At 27.8% G+C, this 22110-nt stretch overlaps 1 protein-coding gene across 2 annotated transcripts in view; it reads left to right on the forward strand.

Moving 5' to 3' along the window:
• The window catches only part of LOC136972791 (glutamate [NMDA] receptor subunit 1-like), a 34666-nt gene that overhangs the window by 5201 nt on the left and 7355 nt on the right, over positions 1–22110 (forward strand). For both annotated transcript variants that reach the window (XM_067267436.1, XM_067267437.1), the window contains exons 2-9: positions 5712–5801; positions 7246–7586; positions 8358–8486; positions 8570–8746; positions 12412–12512; positions 18667–18779; positions 19308–19482; positions 20885–21029. In XM_067267436.1, the coding sequence (XP_067123537.1) occupies positions 7266–7586; positions 8358–8486; positions 8570–8746; positions 12412–12512; positions 18667–18779; positions 19308–19482; positions 20885–21029 (1161 nt within the window). In that variant the 5' untranslated portion in view covers positions 5712–5801; positions 7246–7265. The remainder of the gene's footprint in view (positions 1–5711; positions 5802–7245; positions 7587–8357; positions 8487–8569; positions 8747–12411; positions 12513–18666; positions 18780–19307; positions 19483–20884; positions 21030–22110) is intronic.

Here is a 22110-nt window from a genome sequence, read left to right on the forward strand (position 1 = left end):
CATTAATTTTTACATCTTCGTTTAGATATTCGAACGCTTCTCTTATCATCCATTCACTGTAGATGTTAAAAAGTGTTGAGTATGTTGTGGACAAACCACATCCCTGTCTTATTCCTTTTTGAATCATTAAGTAATCCATTTGGTATCCTCTCCCTAAAAACTGACCGTTGCTTTTTGACTTTTATAGATATTGTAGATTATTCTTAGTAATTTTTTATCAATGCCTATTTTTTGCAGAATCTCAAACAACAGCGTTTGATTAACACTATCAAAGGCCCTCTCGAAGTCGACAAAACATACAAATAGCTCTCTATTATGATAAATCGTCTTTCTCCTATAAGTCGTATTATTGTAATGGTCTTCCTTGTCCCTTTGCCTCTTCGAAAACTAAACTTTGTCTCGTCTAGTTCCCGATTTATGTAGTTTTCTATTTTTCACTGTATGCTGTTAACTAAAACATTTGAGACAAGGCTTATCAAGCTAATAGTTCAGTGTTTATCATAGTCTAAGGTACCCGCAGTTTTAGGAAGAGGGATGAAGATAAATTTTGTAAAATCATTCTAAAATTTTGTTTAAAAAATTAGTTAGGATTATTGTTCCATCTTCCCCCATAGCTTTAAGGAGTTCTTATTTCATCTATTCCTGATTTCATCTATTCCTGATGCCTTCTGTCCCTCAGCTTTTTCAACGCAGCATCACTCTCTTCTTTCTCCATAATGTAATATACATCTATATTACATTATATATAATATAGATATATTGTATTATGTTATGTTATATATAAATCATATTATGTTGTATAAACACGTTTGATTTTTTATATCTATTGATATAATGTAATTACTTTATGTTTTTATGCCTGTAAGTAATATTATAAATATAGTAAATTTGTTTACATGTTAAGGCACACTTCTTGTACATCAAGCTATAAAAACTTATAAATATAAAATTATTAAGCTATAAACATAAAAATAAAAGCCTGGTTAAACTCTCTAAGAATCTAAACTGAGTCGAAAACGAGTGAGTTACAAGACATAATTTCATCCGCATCACTGAAGCGGATTTCTCCAGTGATGCGGATGAAAATATATCAAGTATTTAACTCTTTTTTATTTATTTGTTTAAGAGAGATTCTCTAATGTCGCCGTTTTCCTAGAATGAATCTTTAATTCTGTAATTACGCGTTCAGAGAATGCGCATGTTACTTCCACCCAGTACATTTCGAATTAGGTCATCAGTCGTAATTGTTTGTCTACTTAATTTTTGAATCAAATAATTTATTTTAAAAACATTTAAATGTATTAAATTCTCAAAATAGGAGAGTCTCCACGTTCCTTTTTGTATGTAACCTGGACATTAAACTGACACATTATAAAATTAACATAAAAATTTCACTTTTTGGGAAATTTTAAGCATTTTTACAGATTTCAATACATTAATATGTAATTAAAATTAATTTAATCACTAAAAATTGCTGAATATGAAGACAATTTAGTAATTCTTTAGCATAAACCTTAAAGAAAGTTCATGCTAAAGTATTATATGTTTTAAAATAGAACGTCAATATTTTCATGCTTTAAAATTTAAAAAAATTCCTTTTGTTTCGTCATTGATTAACTTTAAAAAAGAATTTTTTGATTATATCGAAATTTAGCATAAAGAAAATCAATATGGATCGAACTTTCCTAAAATAGAAATTTCTAAGATTTTATAATAAATAATAATTTATTTACTTTATTGCTATTAGGAACTTAATCATAGATTTACAAAAATTATCTTATATTATTTTTAATATTAATAATTTAATTTAAAACTGAAAAATTTCAGGACGTGTAGATTATCAACTTGTACTTTCATTTGACATTGGATAATATTGTAGATATGAATAACAGTGATAAACACGTTCTATCTTTTCTAGAAAAAAAATTGGGATGATATATCTGAGGCATCGTTTAAAATCGCAAAATTAAATTATTTGAATTAAAAATGTGTTAGCAAGATTGACAATTCAAGATTTTCTGGATAATAGCTATCTTTCAGAAATAACTTACCGTATTTTACGGACTATAAGACGCATTTTTTTCTTCGAAAAATTGCCTCCAAAATTCAGGTGCGTCTTATAGTCTGTAGCGTCTTATAGTCCGTAAAATACGGTATATTCTAGATTTCCCAAATGATTTATTATTCTAGGAAGCGATATTCTCGAATGAATTATTCGCTTTTCTATGAAATTTGGTATTAATTATATATATTATTATTTGATATTAAGTAAAACATGAAGATGAAGATCCAATGATCTTTCTAATTTTCTGTAAATATCTGTTAAGAAAATATATTTTCAAAAAATATAAAGATGCAGCATCGTAAAATTTTTGCACTATTGCATCTTTATTTGCAATATTTTAAGTCTATAACTGATTTATCAAATTTTTCATAGTTTGCATTATAATTTTTGCACAAAATCTGCAGTTCAATTATATAACAATAATTTTCTTTATTATTTAAAAATTTTAACAGCATATTTATGAAATATGTGGTGATTTCAAACACGAATAGAGCACAAACGATTATATGAAATTATTTAAATAGTTTTAAACTGTTATGAGCCCAAATTACCAGCTTCAAATTCATATAAAACAGGTTTTTAAAATTTATATCTTGCGTTTTGGGGTTCAGAATCTTCATTATTTAGGATAAAACTTAGAAAAAGGTATTATTATTATTATGATATTAATAATACAGAATAAAGCATATGACTTGTAACTCTTTATAAAAGAACTTGACAACTTGACCTATGTCCTATAATTTTCTTTGAAAAATTTTTTGAAAGATCAGCAATGCTTAAGAAAAACTCTACTAACGCTACTGAATGAATAAGCCTAAAATATCAATTTCTTCTTTATACTTTAAAGCAGTGCTGTCTAAACTTTTCGATTGGCGGGCCAAATTGCGCATTAGGCTTAGGTATGTGAGCCATAAGTATTTTGTATATTCCATATATACTAAAAGTGGACTTATTCCTATTGTTTATGAAGAATGTATTAAATAGGCTCGAGGGTCGAATTTGGCCCGGGGCCGTAGTTTGGGTGCCACAGTTTTAAGGTATCACTTTCGGCAAAATCGATTCGGCATACTCCATTTCCTGGTAACATGAACTATTCCAGTGGTGCTAAGTACCATTTCACTTATTCCCATTCTTATCCACATTTCACCATTCTTCCTTGTAACTCCATATATCATTCCCATGACTTGGTCAGAAATGATGCATGTCATGCCATTCCAATGTTATTATTTTATCATGGTTATCCTTTCCCGTATATATCTTTTCCTACGACATATATACCATTCCATAGGAATAGTACCACGTTTATGTACCATGGAAATGATAGAATACTATAGAAATGGTTTTCTAATATTGATGATATAAAAATGAAAGATGTGACATGAAGAATATATAAATACAACAAAAACTTTTCTTAAAAGACATCACAGGAGGTAGAGCCACTATCCGGAAAGAAGTAGAACCGAATTTGTTACTTGACCTCATCCATTTGAGTATTTTGCGCGTTTTATAAGGAATATCGTATATAAAAATTGCATATTATCAATGTAATAGATCATGTTCTATCAAAAAGTATATTTAATTAGAATAAAATAATTTTAAAATATTTAATTATATCTAATAAATAATTAACTTCTCTACGTCTTTTACACTACAAAGTAATTACACTTACTTATCCGTAAAATTTTTAAAAAATATTTGCAAGTAATGCCAATAAATTTATAGATAAATTATTCAATTTTATTTACTTAGTAATTATTTTCTCTGGTATAACGCATTTTAATTGAATTTTTAAGATTGCTCTCGCATCGTCACGTACGTACACTAAACCATTAAAGAATATTAAATATTTATAAATAAATATTAAGATATATATAATAAGGAACCATCTACGTGAATTTCTTTCAAATGATTCCATTGGGATATACAGTTTATACATAGATAAAATACTATAAATAATTAATTTTCGTGTCGTCTGACAGAAATTTATTTTAAAAATAAATGTATAAAATTTAAAAAAATAATAAATGTGCTTCTCTATAAAGTAGTATTAATTAATTAAATTTTTATATTTTCAGTTTTTGTAATTTAAACAGCAACCCCTATATAAAGACTTTTCGAAAAAAGTGTGTTTAATTTGATTATAATGCTTTAAATTTACATAAATATATGAAAAATTCTATATAAAAACTTTCCCGAAAGAGGGAAATGTTTTTTTGCAACAATGCAGCAAACGTTTTCAGCCTGATTCACAGGCCATCTTCAGGCTTGGAATACATTTGAAATTAAAATTCCATCCATGGAATACAAAAATTCAAATTCAAAATTAAATAAGGTACAATCAAAATAAAATATTGAATAACTAACATAAAGCAAAAATAACAAAAAATATATAAAAATGTAACAAATGAATACGTAAGCATTAATAAATGCAAATTTCTAAGACATACAATAAAACCACTATATTGATTGGTTAGAGCCCTTATTAAACTTCTTAACCATAAACTTCCATGCAGAGGGAAGACTATCTGCGTCCCTCGCATTAAGACAGCCTTCTTGTAATCTACTTCTAAAAATCTGCAACTTTTCCGCTGTCAAGGCTAATGATGGAGCACGATCAAATGGAATGAGGCGGCCATCATAAATCCTTTATCGTCTCCATCATTAGCCTTGACAGCGGAAAAGTTGCAGATTTTTAGAAGTAGATTACAAGAAGGCTGTCTTAATGCGAGGGACGCAGATAGTCTTCCCTCTGCATGGAAGTTTATGGTTAAGAAGTTTAATAAGGGCTCTAACCAATCAATATAGTGGTTTTATTGTATGTCTTAGAAATTTGCATTTATTAATGCTTACGTATTCATTTGTTACATTTTTATATATTTTTTGTTATTTTTGCTTTATGTTAGTTATTCAATATTTTATTTTGATTGTACCTTATTTAATTTTGAATTTGAATTTTTGTATTCCATGGATGGAATTTTAATTTCAAATGTATTCCAAGCCTGAAGATGGCCTGTGAATCAGGCTGAAAACGTTTGCGTGTCTCTATAAAGTAGTATTAATTAATTAAATTTTTATATTTTCAGTTTTTGTAATTTAAACAGCAACCCCTATATAAAGACTTTTCGAAAAAAGTGTGTTTAATTTGATTATAATGCTTTAAATTTACATAAATATATGAAAAATTCTATATAAAAACTTTCCCGAAAGAGGGAAATGTTTTTTAAATGCGGGAAAATGTAGCGTAATTAGAGGGAGGAAATGCTTGGAGATCATTTAAATACAACATGAACCTCAGAATAATGTATTCTGAGTAACCAGTGACATAATCTAGGTATGCAGATATGCAAAAAACGTTATATGAGGGTACAGTAAATTGAGATTTTGTATATTTATGCATTGAAAATAATCCTACAGTATAAATCTACGGATTTTTTTTTCAATTATAATGCCTAAAAATACCTTAAACGTCTAATATACTAGAATAATTATAAAAAAGTTATTTATAAAATAAAATATGAACAAATTTATAAATATTTATTTATATAAATACATATTTTAAATAATATAAATTAATAAATTTAAAAAAAAAAATTTATTATTATTGTGTTTAAGACCTTATAAAATTAATTTTCATCCTTTACGACAGATGGCATTATGTTATTAGATGGTCAATGACCTAAAAAAAAAAAAATAATAATGTTGTCATGGCTGATCCAGAAAGTAATATCTAACTAAGGTTAGTATATTAATATATTTATTAATAAATTAATTAATAAAATATCAAATAATTCCATTTTAAAAATTTTAAATATTTGAATTTTTATAGAAAAATATCATTTATTTTTTATAGACAAACCAGTTTTTTTTTATATTCTGAATATTCTCTGATTGCATTTAACTGAATATTTATATTTTTAGAAGGGAAGTGCAAATGTGTTTTTCCATTTATTTTTATAATATAATATTCTTTTATGATATTTTTTGTCATTTTCTACCTTATCTAAGACAAGTCATTCTTCCTACAAAATATTTTACTAGGTGACAGAAAAAATCGATCCACAGTTAACAAGAATAGTGTTGTTGCACGGCTGATATACATTGTGGTTCCCTTATGAACACCTCAAAACAACGAATAACTTCAAATATACATTAATAAATATTATAAAAAAATATTTTTATAATTAATTACCATGAAAAAATATGAAGATTATTTATTTATCATAGCAGTACATTACAAATAGTTCAAATTCCTCTTAACATCAATATAATTTCTTATTTTCTTATTAATATAAGTTCAATGTTTCTTATTATAGTACACTTATTTATCAACAATACTCAAATATTGTTATATCCATAGAGCAAACTTTTTAGCTATTGATTCTTGTTAAAGCTCATATCTTGTAAATGGATCAAATTCTACTTAATATCAAAACAATTACTTATTTACTTACTAATAAGTTGAATATTCATTCCTTACTACAATATATTTACCTGAAGGTCAATAACACTCAAATATTGGAATATCCCAAGAACGCTCTTATATATTGACTTAGTTTAAAAGCACTCCTAACAAGTCCAAATGAATAGAAAATATTTATTTGGACTTGTTACTTGAATTGATTCAAAGAATAGAATAAGAAATATTATATTAATTCAATATTTAAATTATTTTAGAAATGTTAATATCAATAAAATTAAATTTATTGTTTATTTAACCAAAACTTTTATTATTAAAAAAATAAAATATATAAATATTTTATTTAAAAGTTTACATTGATAAAACGATCATTTATAAATTTATAAATGGATGATTTATATTATTGAAGATAGATTTTCTTTTCAAAAATAAGTTGAAGACTGAGCTGATTAATTTGAATCCACATAGAAAATTTATTATTGATCAATAAATCACTCCCAATATTTATAAATATTTACAGAATAATAAATATAAATATATGAACCAATATACAGAATATGAATTTATGAACAAACAAGATTAAGATATTTTTCAATTTTCCTAATTCGTCATCTTGCCCTAATTCCCTTAAATTGTACTTATATTTTTATACTGGAAGATAATCCGATTTGATTTAAATTAAATTGAATGATTTACATTTTTTAAAATACATTTATAAAATAATGATTACATATAATAAACATTTTTAAATCTTTTTTTTCAGCTCTTCGGAATATATCAATAATGAAATTGCACAAAGAAAGAAAATCCTTTGTTTTTCTAAGAAGCATACAGATTTTAGTTACCGTTTTTACCCTTTTATTGCATCATAATCTAAAGAACAATGTAGTTCTTGGTGTGGATAATCAAAATCCTAATTATTTTAATATTGGTGCCGTATTAGAAATGGGCCCGAATATTGTTAATTTTCTTACTGCAATAGCTAACATTCAATCGGAAAAAATTCTTCCTGATTTTATAACTGTCAATGGATGTACTGTCTATATGATGCCAAATCCCATTAGGATCGCACAATGTGTTTGTGACGAACTTATATCGAAACAGGTAATTAATTATATTGATGGTTTTAATATGTAAATATAGTATTATTGGAGAAAATGTACAGTGTACGAGTCACAATTTTTGTTTGCACGTATTGCATGCAATCGTTTTCGTAAATTTGTAAGATAGATTTTACAAACTATAAAGATTATAGTATAAAACTTTCTATGAAGTCCTATTTAATACCTTCATATAATACTGTATTAATATCACTAAAATCAGAACCTAAAGTTGTTTAAATCTTAAAATCAATAATTGCAATACGTTACTTAGATCGATATTTGAATATTAAGTCATTGCTTTGGACTACACTGTTTTGCATGTGTATGACGAACATGCAAATGTCTCTCCTGTCTGCAGTTTTTAAATTCTATTATCTCATTTCTACTAGACAGAGGTTTTCCTCTTTTTCGTGGGAAATTAAGTCGATCCATCTTTTCCATTTCTTTCTCTCCATAATATCCTCCTCTCTCATAACCTCCTTTCCTTCATGTTTTTCTTCGCATCATTTCAGGCCTTCCTTGATCTATTTTTTCCTTTTCCTGGCAATTTCCAGTCCATCACAATCCGAAATTGTTCTATGTGTATCCTCCTGACATGTCGAAATAACATCCTCTTTTCTTCTATTATATATATTATATTTCTTTTCATTCACATTTCTTTCTTGTCGTCTCATTTCTAGTTTTTAAATATTTTTTAAAGTTTCTACTTACTGTTTTTTTATAATATAATATTTTAGTGCCATAAATATTTGTGTTTCGTGTTTATATTTAGGTTTATGCCGTAGTAATTGGAAGTCCGGTTTCAGAAGAACTCTCACCAGCTTCTGTATCGTATACTTGCGGGTTTTATAATATACCTGTCATTGGAATCAGTTCGAGAGATAGTTCGTTGTCTGATAAAGTAAAAAATATAGCTTCATATATTGTAATAATATTTCTATATTTTTATTACATATAATAAAAATATGTATGTGTGTTTTACAGAATCTTCATGCTTCATTTTTACGTACTGTTCCTCCATATTCTCATCAAGCGGATGTTTGGATAGAATTGTTGAAGTTTTTCAAGTATAATTGTGTTATATTTTTGCATAGCTCTGATAACGATGGAAGAGCCACACTTGGAAGATTTCAAACGTTGGCTGACAATGCAAATATTAAGGTTTGTTTTATATTCTATTAATGTTCACATTGTTGAACAGTTAATAAATAAGCACAAATTAATAAATATGTATAATTTAGGATTTTTGTTGAATTTATCTCGCGTAGTTCCAGTACATTTAGGCCACGTAGTCATTCTTAATTTTGCCTATTATGATAGCACTCGATCTCCAATTTTCAGAAAACAAGGATGAGAAATACAAAACAATGCCTCAACATGTGATAAATTATATAGGCCTACATATAAGTTCAGGTCAGATTCAAATCCGAATACCTTAATGTTCAACAGGTCAGATTCAAATTTAAATGATTTAAATTTCCATGATTCTAATTCCTAAAATATTAGTGAATATTTCATCTCTGAATATATGTGTACAGGGGCTTAATCATAATTTACAACACAGCTATGGGAAATGGAACGGTTCTTTATATAAATATATGTGTGCAGCCTTACGGGGGACGTCCAGAAAGTTCCCGGAAAGTTGTTGTTATTCGTGAACAGAATGCTATACGGGTATTTATAATTAATTGATGCGAACGGAAACTTATTGGGACATTTTTATCAGGTATTCCAAACAGAACTGCACGATACTTACGCGTAATGTTATATCAGTTTAAAATTTTACCCTTGCATCTGAGAACATGGATTCGGTAAATTTGAAGTGTGCGCTAACATTAAATTCTTAGTTAAACTGGATTAGAAAAAACCTGAGATTAAGGCTATCACAAATGTTTATAAGTAGAGACAACGAACCAAAGAAAACCACTCTTTATGAATGGATTAATTGTTTTAATGAGGGTCGAGAAAACATCAAAGATGACAATCGCAGTGGGAGTTCATTTTTTGGAGAAAATATCCATGCTGCGGAAACAATAGTAAAAAGTGATGGCCTAATAACAGTGCAAATAATAGCTCGGACTTTAGACACATTCTTAGGATCCGCACAGAGCATTCTAAAAGACTAGCTAAATCGGCACCCATCGCGATAAAAGCAAGCTTTTATCGCGATGGGTGCCGAAATTGTTACGCGAAAATCAGCTGGGTTGTAAATTGAGATTAAGTTCCTGAAAAAACAGTTCTTAATATTAAGTACTGACTATCAGTACTCAATACTAAGCCAACTGTAATGAGGGATTTACATATGAAATTTCATACAATTATAATAGAAATTTTTCAATCGTAAAATCAATTATAAAGCGAGCGATTGTAACGCAATGTAAAATGTTAATAATCATTTCATTAATTAAAAAAATTAAACATATAACAGAACATAAATACAATGATAAAAACAATCAAATAACGCTTATTTATTATAAAAGAATAATGCGAAAAGTAATTTATACAGTATAAAGTACATAAGGTCTCAAAAATTTAGATACAATAACAATTCTCAATACTTTTTAAGCATTGCAGCTTCTCAAAATTTATCAATTCGACAATTTTGAAAGAATACGGATGTAAAATATCCAAAGACAGTTCACAGAAGGTTAAAAGCAAACTTAAAATTTGTGTAGAAAAATATACTGCAAACCTCTTCTACATCTGAATACTGTTATGCAAAATTAGAATGGCAAAGGAAAGTCATCATGTGTCAAAGAAACATGAATGACTTTCAATCAGTATTAGTGATGAAAAAAGTGAAATTTGAATGGTCCTAACGACTAGAATTACTGTTGGAATGATATTAGATAGGAGCCAATATTATTCTATAGTTGTCAACTTGGATCACTTATGGTATGAAAGTATTTGGATATAATGACACTGTTAATTTAATTTTTTTAAATATATCAATTTTTTATTATTAATATATATTTCTAAACAACAATAACTATTTAGAATATTTCTAAACTACTTTAGAAAATAGCCTATTTCCTATTGAATTAATTAGAAAACTTGTGGATATTCCAACAGTACGACACGCGCATATTTGTCTTTTAAGTCTACAAAAAATTGGTTTAAAGACAAAAATGTTGCTATTACGAAATAGTCAGCACGGTCACCTGACCTAAACACAATTGAAAATTGTGGTGGGATCACAACTCGAGAAGTTTATAGTAGAAGAGGACAGTTTTCTAATATTTCTGAGTTGCTAAAAGCAATAAAAAGAAGCTAGTTTAATTGAAAACGAAAGCTTTTACAAAAATTGGTTTTCTCTATGCCAAATAGAATTTTTGATGTTATGAAAGCAAATGGGAAAAACAATTAAACGGTAAAAATAGTTTACAAATGTACTGTACACTATAATTACTAATACACGATTATTTATGAAATTACCTAAATTTTAATAAATAAGTAATCTGTTAGTTACTTATGTTTAATTATTGTAGTTTTCTTGTAAATAAATTCACATTTTTGGTTAATCTTTTATACAGTTTAAAATAATTGTTCTGTATGTGTTATATTTAAAAAATTAAAACATATATATATTAAATTATTCTTAAAAACTAAAATTACTTAAACTTTTGAGACAGATCTTACTAAGATGTTTAATAAAGAATAGTAACACTACTGCAGACAATCTTAAATATTTCTTTAAATATTAAATATCAAAGTTCTTCAAATAACTTGGAGTAGAAAAATTGATAGAAAATATTTTAAAATTCGCTCATCCCTATAATGACATTAATACTCAATTTAGTAAGAATGGTCTTCCTGACTGTAGACCAATGATAAGACTATTGAAATTATTTGGAAGAAAACAAATTTATATAATTCTAAATAAGATTTTTGATTATTGTATATTTTTTAATAAGTTTTATGGATATTAATGGTATTTAGCATAGAATTTATATCATTAAAATAATGGTCTTATGAAGTAAAACTGCAAGTTTACAGTACAAAGCAAACAAATTAAGAGCAGTAAAAATATCGAAACATGTCCCATTAATCGATATTTTTATATAATTTTCATAATTATTAGCTATTTATGACGTAAATAATATTCTAGAATATATGTGCGCTCAGAAATCATATAAGGCATAAATGCATATATAGCCTATAGTGTTTCCTAAAATAAGAATTGAATCGATGTTCATTAGTCTGCATAAGTGAAGGAAAATAGTTTCGTGTTCATTGCGTAGTAGAATACAATATGTACAGAACAAATATTTTTAAAAATCGTATGACAGTTTTAAACAGTTATATTTTGAAATTTCTTGCAAAAACGTCGAACATTTCAGAGATTATACAGATTTTATAATTTTCTAATACCGGTATATGCTCTATTTGTATATATATATTACGTTCTCCTTCGTAACGAACACGTATGCAGACTAATGAACACGGTTCCCGGTATTTTGAAAATGACTCCATAATAGATCCCGCTTTACGACCGAGTTAAATTTTACTATTATGGCTATAAGAAATACCATATTTAGCCATAATATTTTTGTTAGATATCTCTTTAGTGTTATTATGTTGTTAAAACTCGATTTATAATACTAAACATTTAAGAAATGCGACAAAACGTTTTCCAACTACCAATTAAGTCGTAAAGACGGGGTTCTTTTGTATTTACTTAGCCTATTTTAATTCAAGATAATTTTCAAGAAAACTTAAATTATTTTTAATAATTTGCATGAATTATGAATAAAACAACTAAAACTTTGTAATCAAGAAAATAGTAATAGAATATTTATGAAAATATGAAAAATATACCTTTGTAGATAGAATCTGTGATCGAATATGAACCGGGTATTACTGACATAACTCAAGAATTAGAAGAAAAGAAAGAATTATTTTGTCGTGTATTCATTTTATATGCAAAGTAAGTACACACTTAATATAATTATTTGTTTATAATATTATTTCAAGACAATTTAAGCTTATATAGTAATTTTACTACAGAACAATGCTTTTACGATGTAAGAGGAATGAGGAATAAAATTACGAGAACAATTTATTCATTTAATATTATTGAATAAATAAATAATTTATATTGGAAATATGAATGAGAGCTATACGACAATACGACAATCTTGCATTTATAAGTAATAAAACTAAAATTTTAAATTAAAACCATTTTTAAAAAAGATACGAAGTCAAGTACATGTAACCCCCGTATAACACGGGAGTTACGTTCCAAAAAATTGCCGTGTATGCGAATCCGTGTTATACGAAACAAAGAACTAGTACGAAAACGGGGGTTAGGTTCCAAAAATTAAAAAACATGCTATTATATTTTCATAATTAAGATAAATATCTTTATTAAAATTTTCTTAAGTGATACATATTAATATAAATTAAACAATGTTTTCTTCGTCATCACTAAGCACTATTAACCGAGGGGGTTTTCTTTTTGGCAAGTTATCCTTATCCTCTAGCATTTTTCTGCATTATCTTTAGATCCATGCTTTGGATCTAAAGATAAAGGATGGATCTAAAGATAATGCAGAAAGCATTATCTTTAGATCCATCCTTTTGCAAAAATTATGTAATTTTAGATTGCTTGCTTTTAGTTAAAAAATCTTTATAAATTTCCTTATATGGTGCTAAACACTTATGAAGAATAAAGCAAGTATGGAATAAGGGAAAAACATCTGGCAAAAAAAGCAGAAGCGTCGAGATCTGGCAATATTGAAACAAGTTTCGAGAAGAACCATGTGTATCGACAGAAGGCGGGAAAAGAAAATTTACATACTTAAGTACTAATAGTTCACGAAAATTATTATTTTCGTGAACTATTAGTACTTAAGTATGTAAAAATTTATTACATTTCATGTTGTACGAGGGTTTTACCCAATTCTCGAACCGTGTCAGAGTGAATCCGTGCTATAGAAGTGCCGTGTTATACGGGGGTTACCTGTACAGTATTCGATTTTTATCTGCTTCAAAAAAAACTAAAAATACAACATGATTTCATTTAAAATAATTTAGAATTCGTTGAGAAAAACATTTAAATTTCTTAACTCTGCTGATAAATTTAAAAATTTGTGTTAATTTTTATAATTATCGCCGAGATGGTTGAAAGGAAACGTGTTACAATAGAGGGATTCGTGCTTAATTCCTGTTTTCTTTTATAGGCCTATGGAGAATGATTTTTGTAATTTTATTATTTATTTCTATTGTATATCTTGTTTTATATTAGGAATAGTATTATTACTTGAATAACTCGAATAATAATAATATTAATAATGTGAAAACGAACATTCTTTCCCCACTTCAATAAGTAATCAGAATCTTGCAAACTTATAGTTTACAGCACTTCATTCGTTGCGACGATTTACATTTCGAGTCCTTCCTTCTTATCAGCTGCGTGTTGCAAATAAGTCATAAATTGTATTAATTATACTCAAAACAATTTTAATTAATAGAAAATGGCAATAGCTTATTTGATAGCATCTTTTTAAAGTAAGAATGCAAACTCTGGAGTTGAAACTTTATACATTCATTGCCACAAAAATTAGTGCACCAAGAAAAAGTTGTCGGAATCGAACGAAACTGTACATGTATGAGTGTAATAGTGATATAAGAAAGTGATTACAAAATGAAAGCAAAAGGATCATTTCTTGCAGGAAAAACTACAAATGAGAGGATGTTCTAGTACCTTGTTGGGCCACCTCTAGCGTCAATACACGAGGTAATACGGGCGGCTTGGAGGCATACAGATGCCATATGGTGTCCTGCGGCATTTCGGTCCACAGTTGCTACAAGCGGTCCTCTAGTTAGGCCAAACTTTTAGGTTGTCCAACTTGGCAATCCAGCTGATTCCAGACATGTTCGATCGGTGACAAATCAGAGGACCGGGCAGGCCAGGGAAGTGTGGCAATGTGGCGAAGGCAGTCCTGTGACCACACACCTGCTGTATGTGGTCGAACATTGTCCAGTTGGAAAATGGCTCTTGGGAGCCCTGCCATTAGAAACAACACATGTGACTTCAGGATGTCACCAACATACCGCTGGGCTGTTACGGTCTCTTGGATCACTACTAGAGGTGACCGGCTGTCGTATGTGATGGCACCCCCAGACCATCACACCAGCTTTGAGGCGGTGTGTTACTCCAAAACGTAGACAGGATTGAGGCGTTTACCACGGGGACTCCAGAAACGAACACGGCCGTCGTCAGTGCCCAAACTGAATCTGGATTCGTCGCTGTAAACGACTCGGTTCCATCCCATTGTGGTTCAATCCCGTCGGGAGCGACAACAATCCAAAAAGAGGCGACGGTGGGTGGTTGTCAATAGCAGCACATGTAATGGTCGTCACGATACCAAATGTTCCTTACCCAGGCGTCTCGAAATGGTACAGAAAGACACAGGAGTCTGTAACGATGGCGCTACCTGTGTCCGGATGGCATACAACGATACGGTCGGCTGTGTGCGTGTTTGTCGGAGGACCAGACGGTCCTCTCGGCTAGTAGTCTGCCGAGTGCGTCCCGAACCTGGGCGCCGTGTGTGCGAGCTCTCTCTCGTCCACTGGTCCCATCACTTCTTCACAGTGTTGTCAGAACGGTTTAGGTGGTGGGCTATTCGGCGAGATGACCATCTGGCTTCTCTCAACCCGAGTTTGAGAAGAGAAGGGAGATCTTTCCCCTCTCAAACTCTGTTAGTTGTTCATATGGTCTTCAGTTGTGACGTAAAGGCATCACTAGTGATACAACGTCCCTCTGCAACAGGTAAACCACCTTTGCGAATTTTTTTATTAGCTAAGAGGGACTTATTGCGTAATGCCTTCCGCAATGAGTCATCATGCTTAAATCATTTCCATATCTGCTTGAGATTCATCTGCATGCCAAGTTTCGCAGCGATGCAACTCCTTTTTGGTGCGCTAATTTTTATGGCAATGGGTGTATATCGGGTGGAGAACAGCACGTCAAATTACTTCACTTTTCTAGTTTGCACAATTTATATCTTAAAGAGAGTGAAAGCCACATAGATTTCTATATATTTTTAAAAATTAATACGAAAGACAATAGCGAGATTGAGGCCGAAGTTTTCAACGCGAAAACGTGTACGTCGGATGTTCGGCGCCGCTTTCCTGTAAGCCTATGAGTTTGACAATAGCGTTTGGAAAGTCAGTGGAATTATGCTCGACATTCCAAAGGCCATTTCCAAACTTCTAGGCTTACAGGAAAGCGGCGCCGAACGTCCGACGTACACGTTTTCGCGTTTAAAACTGCGGCCTCAACCTCGCTAATAATTTTATAAACTTTATACAATAGGAATTGCATTACTTTGTTTCCTTTACTACTTAATATTTCGATATTCATCATAATCGCCAAAATTTCTCTCAATGCTGAAGCAGTAAATGGCATCGATAGGTCAATGCTCCACACGTATCCGGTTTTATTTCCAAATAAATCAGATCCATTAAAAGAATATTAATGGATTATTTATATTTTTCATTCAAGTCGCATCCTCATTGCTCTATAGAAGAATATTCAATTTCATCGTGATGGATTTATTTCTTACTAGTACATCCAGACAATTCAATACAATAATATAAAACAAATTATGCCGAAAGATTTTAATATGAAATGCGAAATAATAAATTTCCTTTTATAATTACGAAAATTAAAAGAAAGACAATCTACAAATAGATTACTTGCAACGAACAACTGTACGTAATCCAGTAATCCAGTCATCCAAGACATGAAACTTCACAATTATGTGAGTAATATATAGCATGGAAAGTCATAAAAAAGATAAATCTAGTTACAAAAAAAAGTATGAGAACATAAATGTCAAAAAGTTTTGCTCTTTCACAAAAAAACAACCTAAATTTCTATGCTAGTCACGTCATAACTGTAATAAGTAAGTAAAGCACCCCTGGTTTTAGACTTTTAACTGATATACAGTATAAGGGAAGACAAAGAAAACGTAGTATGTTTTCCTTCAGTTTTTGAATAATTTTGTAATATAGAGTAAATTTTCTTCTTATTTTCTGTATATATTAACTTACCAAAGTAAAAATAAATATAAGTTAAAAATTTATTTTTCAAAATAAAAATGAAATAAAAATATATATTTTTGATGACAAAAACAATTTAAAATTATTAAAAGATGTATAAAATAAAATAAAATAAATAACATTATATAACATTTTAAATGATGAAAACCGAATTTATCAGAAAACGAAAATTTACTTAATTTTCATATACAGTATTTAAATAAGTTAAAAATAGATATATAATTATTTTATAATTATATATTTAATTTATTAAAGACTAAAGTAGCAAAAATTGTATTTGATGGTCAATAAATTGTTTCAAAAGTAATCAAAGTAAGTGCTTACATAAAAATTTTAGAACTTGCAGCATTTGCTGAGATTTATTCTTTGCAGCATCTCAGGAGAATTTATTCTCCTGTGAGATAAATCTTTCTTAAATTGTATTTTCTATAAAATAAAAGTTTTTATACTTAAAAAACTGGGAAAAAATTACATTTTTAGTGCACAATTATATTTAAACAATTGTATTAAATTAATAAAATTTTTATTTACAATTAAATGGAAATGATTTTAATATATAAAAGTTATATATTTTATAATAACAAATAAATTTATACTTTTCTAAAATAATATAATTATTAAATATTTATTTAATTATTTTTATATGTTAAAAATGCATTTAAATCTTGACAAAGTTGGTATATTTTAAGATTTTAAAGTATTTATTTCTCTATTTTTACTGATTATTTATATTAATTAATTATAATTACATTACATAAATTTATAGAGGTTTAAGGTATCAAAATACCAAGGAACCAAGCAACTTTAAAATATATGTAAAATTATATTGAGGATAGCTAAACGAATACTACGATTAATATTATATTCATTACAATTGGATTGTATAATATATAAAGTGTAGAAACATAATAGAAACGTAAAAATGTGTTGGATGTAACAAAAGTTTTTGTTTTCCTGCTACTGTATTTATTGATTTTTCGAATGAGTCAACCAGGAAACGGAAGTTATTGCGATATATAAGTTAAATAATGGATTGCCATAACATCGAATGGCTTAAACAATTATTTTTCTCTGTCAAAAAATATTTTATAGTCCATTCAATATACTTTATCGATTTACAGAATGAATTAAAGTTGGAAATAACAGTTGCAAAATCTAGAATAGACACGTTGCAGTTCTTTGAATTTGTTCGCGAATTACTAGTTTTAGAAATGTTTTAAAATTAAATAATAAAATTTAAAAAATTAAGGTTTAATGAGTCACTAAATAATTCAATTCATAGGTTTTTATTAAGTAGCAGAAGTAACGTATCTCTTGGATTTAAGATTTAAATAATCATTGAATATAAGATTCATAGAATTAAGAGAAAAATAAGACATAATAAATTACTAAATTTAATTTTAAGATTCTTTAAATAGCTAAGAAGTAGCATAACTTATCACTTTACATCTTTACCTTAATCCAATGTTTTTTAAATTATAAAATAAAATGAATTAATATCCAGTTCAAGATACACAAAACTGTGAGGATTTCTCAATAATTGTCAAGAATTGATAATATTTATTTAAGTAGTTTATGCATAGTAGCCAGCATATTAATATATTTAAGCATATATATTTTTATAAACAAAATTTTAAAAACAATTTATAATATTGATTAATTATTGTGCAAAGTCGTGTGCAATTAGGGCTAAAATAGCTCACGCATATATAACTGATAGTAATTAAAATTTGTGTTTTAATCAGTTTTCAATTGAAATTCGTGGAACTATATAAACGCGAATTTAAAAGTATTTATGTAAGTTTTATCTAAAATTTCTAAATTTTTGCATGATTGTAATCATATAAATTACGCTTACAGTTGATAAAAATGTATTAAATTCTTTAAAAAAAAAGAAAATATTGTCGCATATGCTCCACTGATAGTTTAGAGAAAGTGCTATTGCAGTAACATTATATACAATTGCATTACATTGTGTATATTTTCAATGTTTAACATGTAGCTCATTTCAGTACAAAAGATGCAGATGGAATATTTCGTGAAGTAGATAGATTAAATATGACGTCGTCGGGATATGTTTGGTTAGTTTCTGAACAAGCACTTTCAGCACCAACTAAATTGGATGGTAAGTATACATGATAATTCTAATTCAACATATAAAAGTTTTATAGTAAATGTAACAATTAGTTATTTTAAAAATATTTTATAATCAAAAGATTTTAAACTTGTAACATGCATTTCTTATTTAAATAAATATACCTACATATGCAAAGAATATGGCTTAGGAAACAGCTTACAGATTATTCTTGCTGTATTTTATTACATTTTATTATAATATTATTACAATTAAACCCATCTTTAAGTTAATTAAAGAAGATGACTTTAATTTTGAATGCTGCAGGCTTAAAAGCTTATTTTATAAATTACTTGAGACTTACAAGTGGAATCCGATCCCACTCTCTGTAATACATAAAAATGTGGATTCGGATTCAGTTCTTTACCAAATAGTATTAAAAGCTTAGGTAAGTTAGAAAATCATGATTGTCCTATCTCTTAATTCTAGAAACATTATTCCTATCAATATAATTGAAAGATAAATTCAACTTTCAAATGCCGGTCAAAGTTGATATTAATTTCAAATGATATATTGTAGGTATTCTAGGAATACAACTAGTGAATGGAAGCGACGAAGAAGCTCACATATTTGATAGCGTTTATATTATTGGTTTAGCATTGAAAGCTCTTTATCATAAAGAAAATATAACAGAACCACCTTCTAATTGTGATAGTAAAGATAAGAATTGGGAGACAGGAGAGAAATTTGTACAGTAAGTACATATAATTATTGTTTTCATTATTATAATCACATTGTATTTTATTATACTGTTTAGCATGTTCTTAGTACAATATTTTGTCCTTATCACTTCAATAGCTGACACTTTCCTATCTACCGATATTCTGCAGAAGTGTCATGTAACAATTTATACATTTGTAAGTAAAAAGCGTATGTAAATTATATTTTTTTATTCAAATATATCGTTGCGGCACGGTTAATTGATTCTTGTTGCATTACTTATTAGAAATTTAATGTACTTCTTGAGGATTCGTGTAGAAATAACTATAGAAGAACCTCTGTTTCCTTTAGTGAATGCTTGGCAATAAAAACTTTACTAAAGAGATTTAATCATGTAATACCTTCCTAATATTTTCTCTGTGTAGACAAATTCTACACAGAGGTAACTCTATACAAGATGACATTCCTATTTTTTAACGATAAACTGAGGATTCGCAATAAAACAATATCTTATAACTCCTGATGAACATATTATTTATGATCCGTGATAAATATATTTTAATGGTGTATTAGTCCCTAAGATTGTCAATAAGTAATAAAAGGGATAAAATCTTGTAATAGAAAAATTCCTGCGAATTCTCAATAAGTCAATGCCTTAGTGATAAATGAACCAATAAGATTCCATCTTCTATCTTGTGATAGATAAGTCTCTGAGAATTCTCAATAAGACGATATTGATTAACAGTTATATGCAGAAGAAACTGCATTTATTTCTGATTTGTTACAGACAGGGCGAATAAGTTTAAAAGTTAACTTTCCTGTAATGAATTATGTACGAACCTTAAGAAATAATTTTATTTTTATAATTGTTTTTATTCGGGAGAATATTTTTAGAGACCTCTCAACAAATTGTAGCTTATAGATTTATTATCTTTCTCAAAAGTTCATAAAGTGTAAAAATTCGTTTGTTTTCACAGTTAATATTTTGAGAACAAAACAAAATAAGTATTGTATAAAATATAAAATAAAATCCTATCTTATATGCCTAATAATATAGTAAACATTCGCTCTAGGATCTAATTGAATACTGGAAACTCGTCGTTATAAATCGAACTCTAATTTCCTATAGGTTTAGTGCTATAAACTGAGATCAAGTTCTTTAAAATACAGATTAAATTATATAATTATTACATATTACTACAATGAGAGGACTAATAATAAAGTAACATTTTATACAGTCGCAATATAGAGTTTTTGTCACTCGCAAAATCGAGGATGGTTAAAAGATGGAGATCGTGAAATGGAGATTTAATTTATACTAACTTGTAAATAATTATTTATTATATTTCATTTCAAAATTCTTAAAATCTCAATAAAAATAAAACGTAGTATTCTAACTTTTCAGTTTACTAACAATGTTATTTATATTTAAAAAGGTATTTGAAAAATCAAAAGTTATCTTATGGCAAAACGGGGCATGTTATGTTTGACGATAAAGGAGATCGTTTAAACAGTAATTATAAAATTATAAATATTGTTGATCGACAATTTTTAACTGTTGGACAATTTGCTTATTCTCAGGTAAATTTTGATTCTTTTTAACAAGTTTTTAATAACATAAATTTTTGAAGTATTAAAGAAAGTACACTAGTTAAAATTTTTATTAAAAATTTGCATTCGTGTACACTACATCAGAAAGTGAAAATTAAAATACTTTCTAGCATTATAAATGAATGATAATTTTAATTTAGATCTGTATTTAATAAATTAAATACTAAAAATTAATTTCTAACTAAAATTATCATTCCAATTATAATTAATTTAATAATATATATATATATTTATTTATTTTTTACAAATTCAACAAAATTAGGCCCTGTCAAAAGATTATTAGGATTGTAGTTAACATATAGAAAATGTTATTACCTCTTTGTATATTGAATTTTGTTTTTATTATTAATGCTATATTAGAAATACTGATAAATTTTTTAATATAGGAACGTTTTCAGCCTCTAATAGGCCATCAGAACAACAACATCAGAAGAACAAAATACATTTGAACTTTAAAGTGGAATAAGTTAACATAGATAAGAATTTAAAATTTAAAATTAACTAATAATCTTACAGAATTTTACTGATAATTAACATTAGATATTTGTCTCAGAAACATCAATTTATAATATTTAAATATAGCTTTAAGAATAACAATATAATGTATACATATACATATACATTTGTAGCTATAAAATGACTTTAATAAAACAATTTAAACGTTATATTATTAGTACATATATATAACTTTTATCTACGAAAGTATACATTATAAATTACTTTTGATTGTGCTGTTTCCCAGAGGAATTTTTAATATTTTTGCGTATCAAGACGATAGATACAGTATAAAAATTGTGTATATGTATTAATAATATAACTTTTAAATTATTTAATTAAAGCCATCTTATAGCAAAATTTTATTACTACTTTGTACATTACATTAAACAGTATTGTTGTTATTCTTTATGACATAAATTAGGTTGTTGCAAATGAAATGGCCGACTTTTACTTCTGACTTTGAACGTTTATTAATTTAATTTAAAACTTACATATTCAATCAAAATTGTCTCCACGAACATTAATACACTTTTCCTAATGCAATAAAAATGCA

Source organism: Centruroides vittatus, unplaced genomic scaffold (assembly GCF_030686945.1).
Source record: "Centruroides vittatus isolate TY-2023 unplaced genomic scaffold, ASM3068694v2 contig_301, whole genome shotgun sequence".
Taxonomy (NCBI): Eukaryota; Metazoa; Arthropoda; class Arachnida; order Scorpiones; family Buthidae; genus Centruroides; species Centruroides vittatus.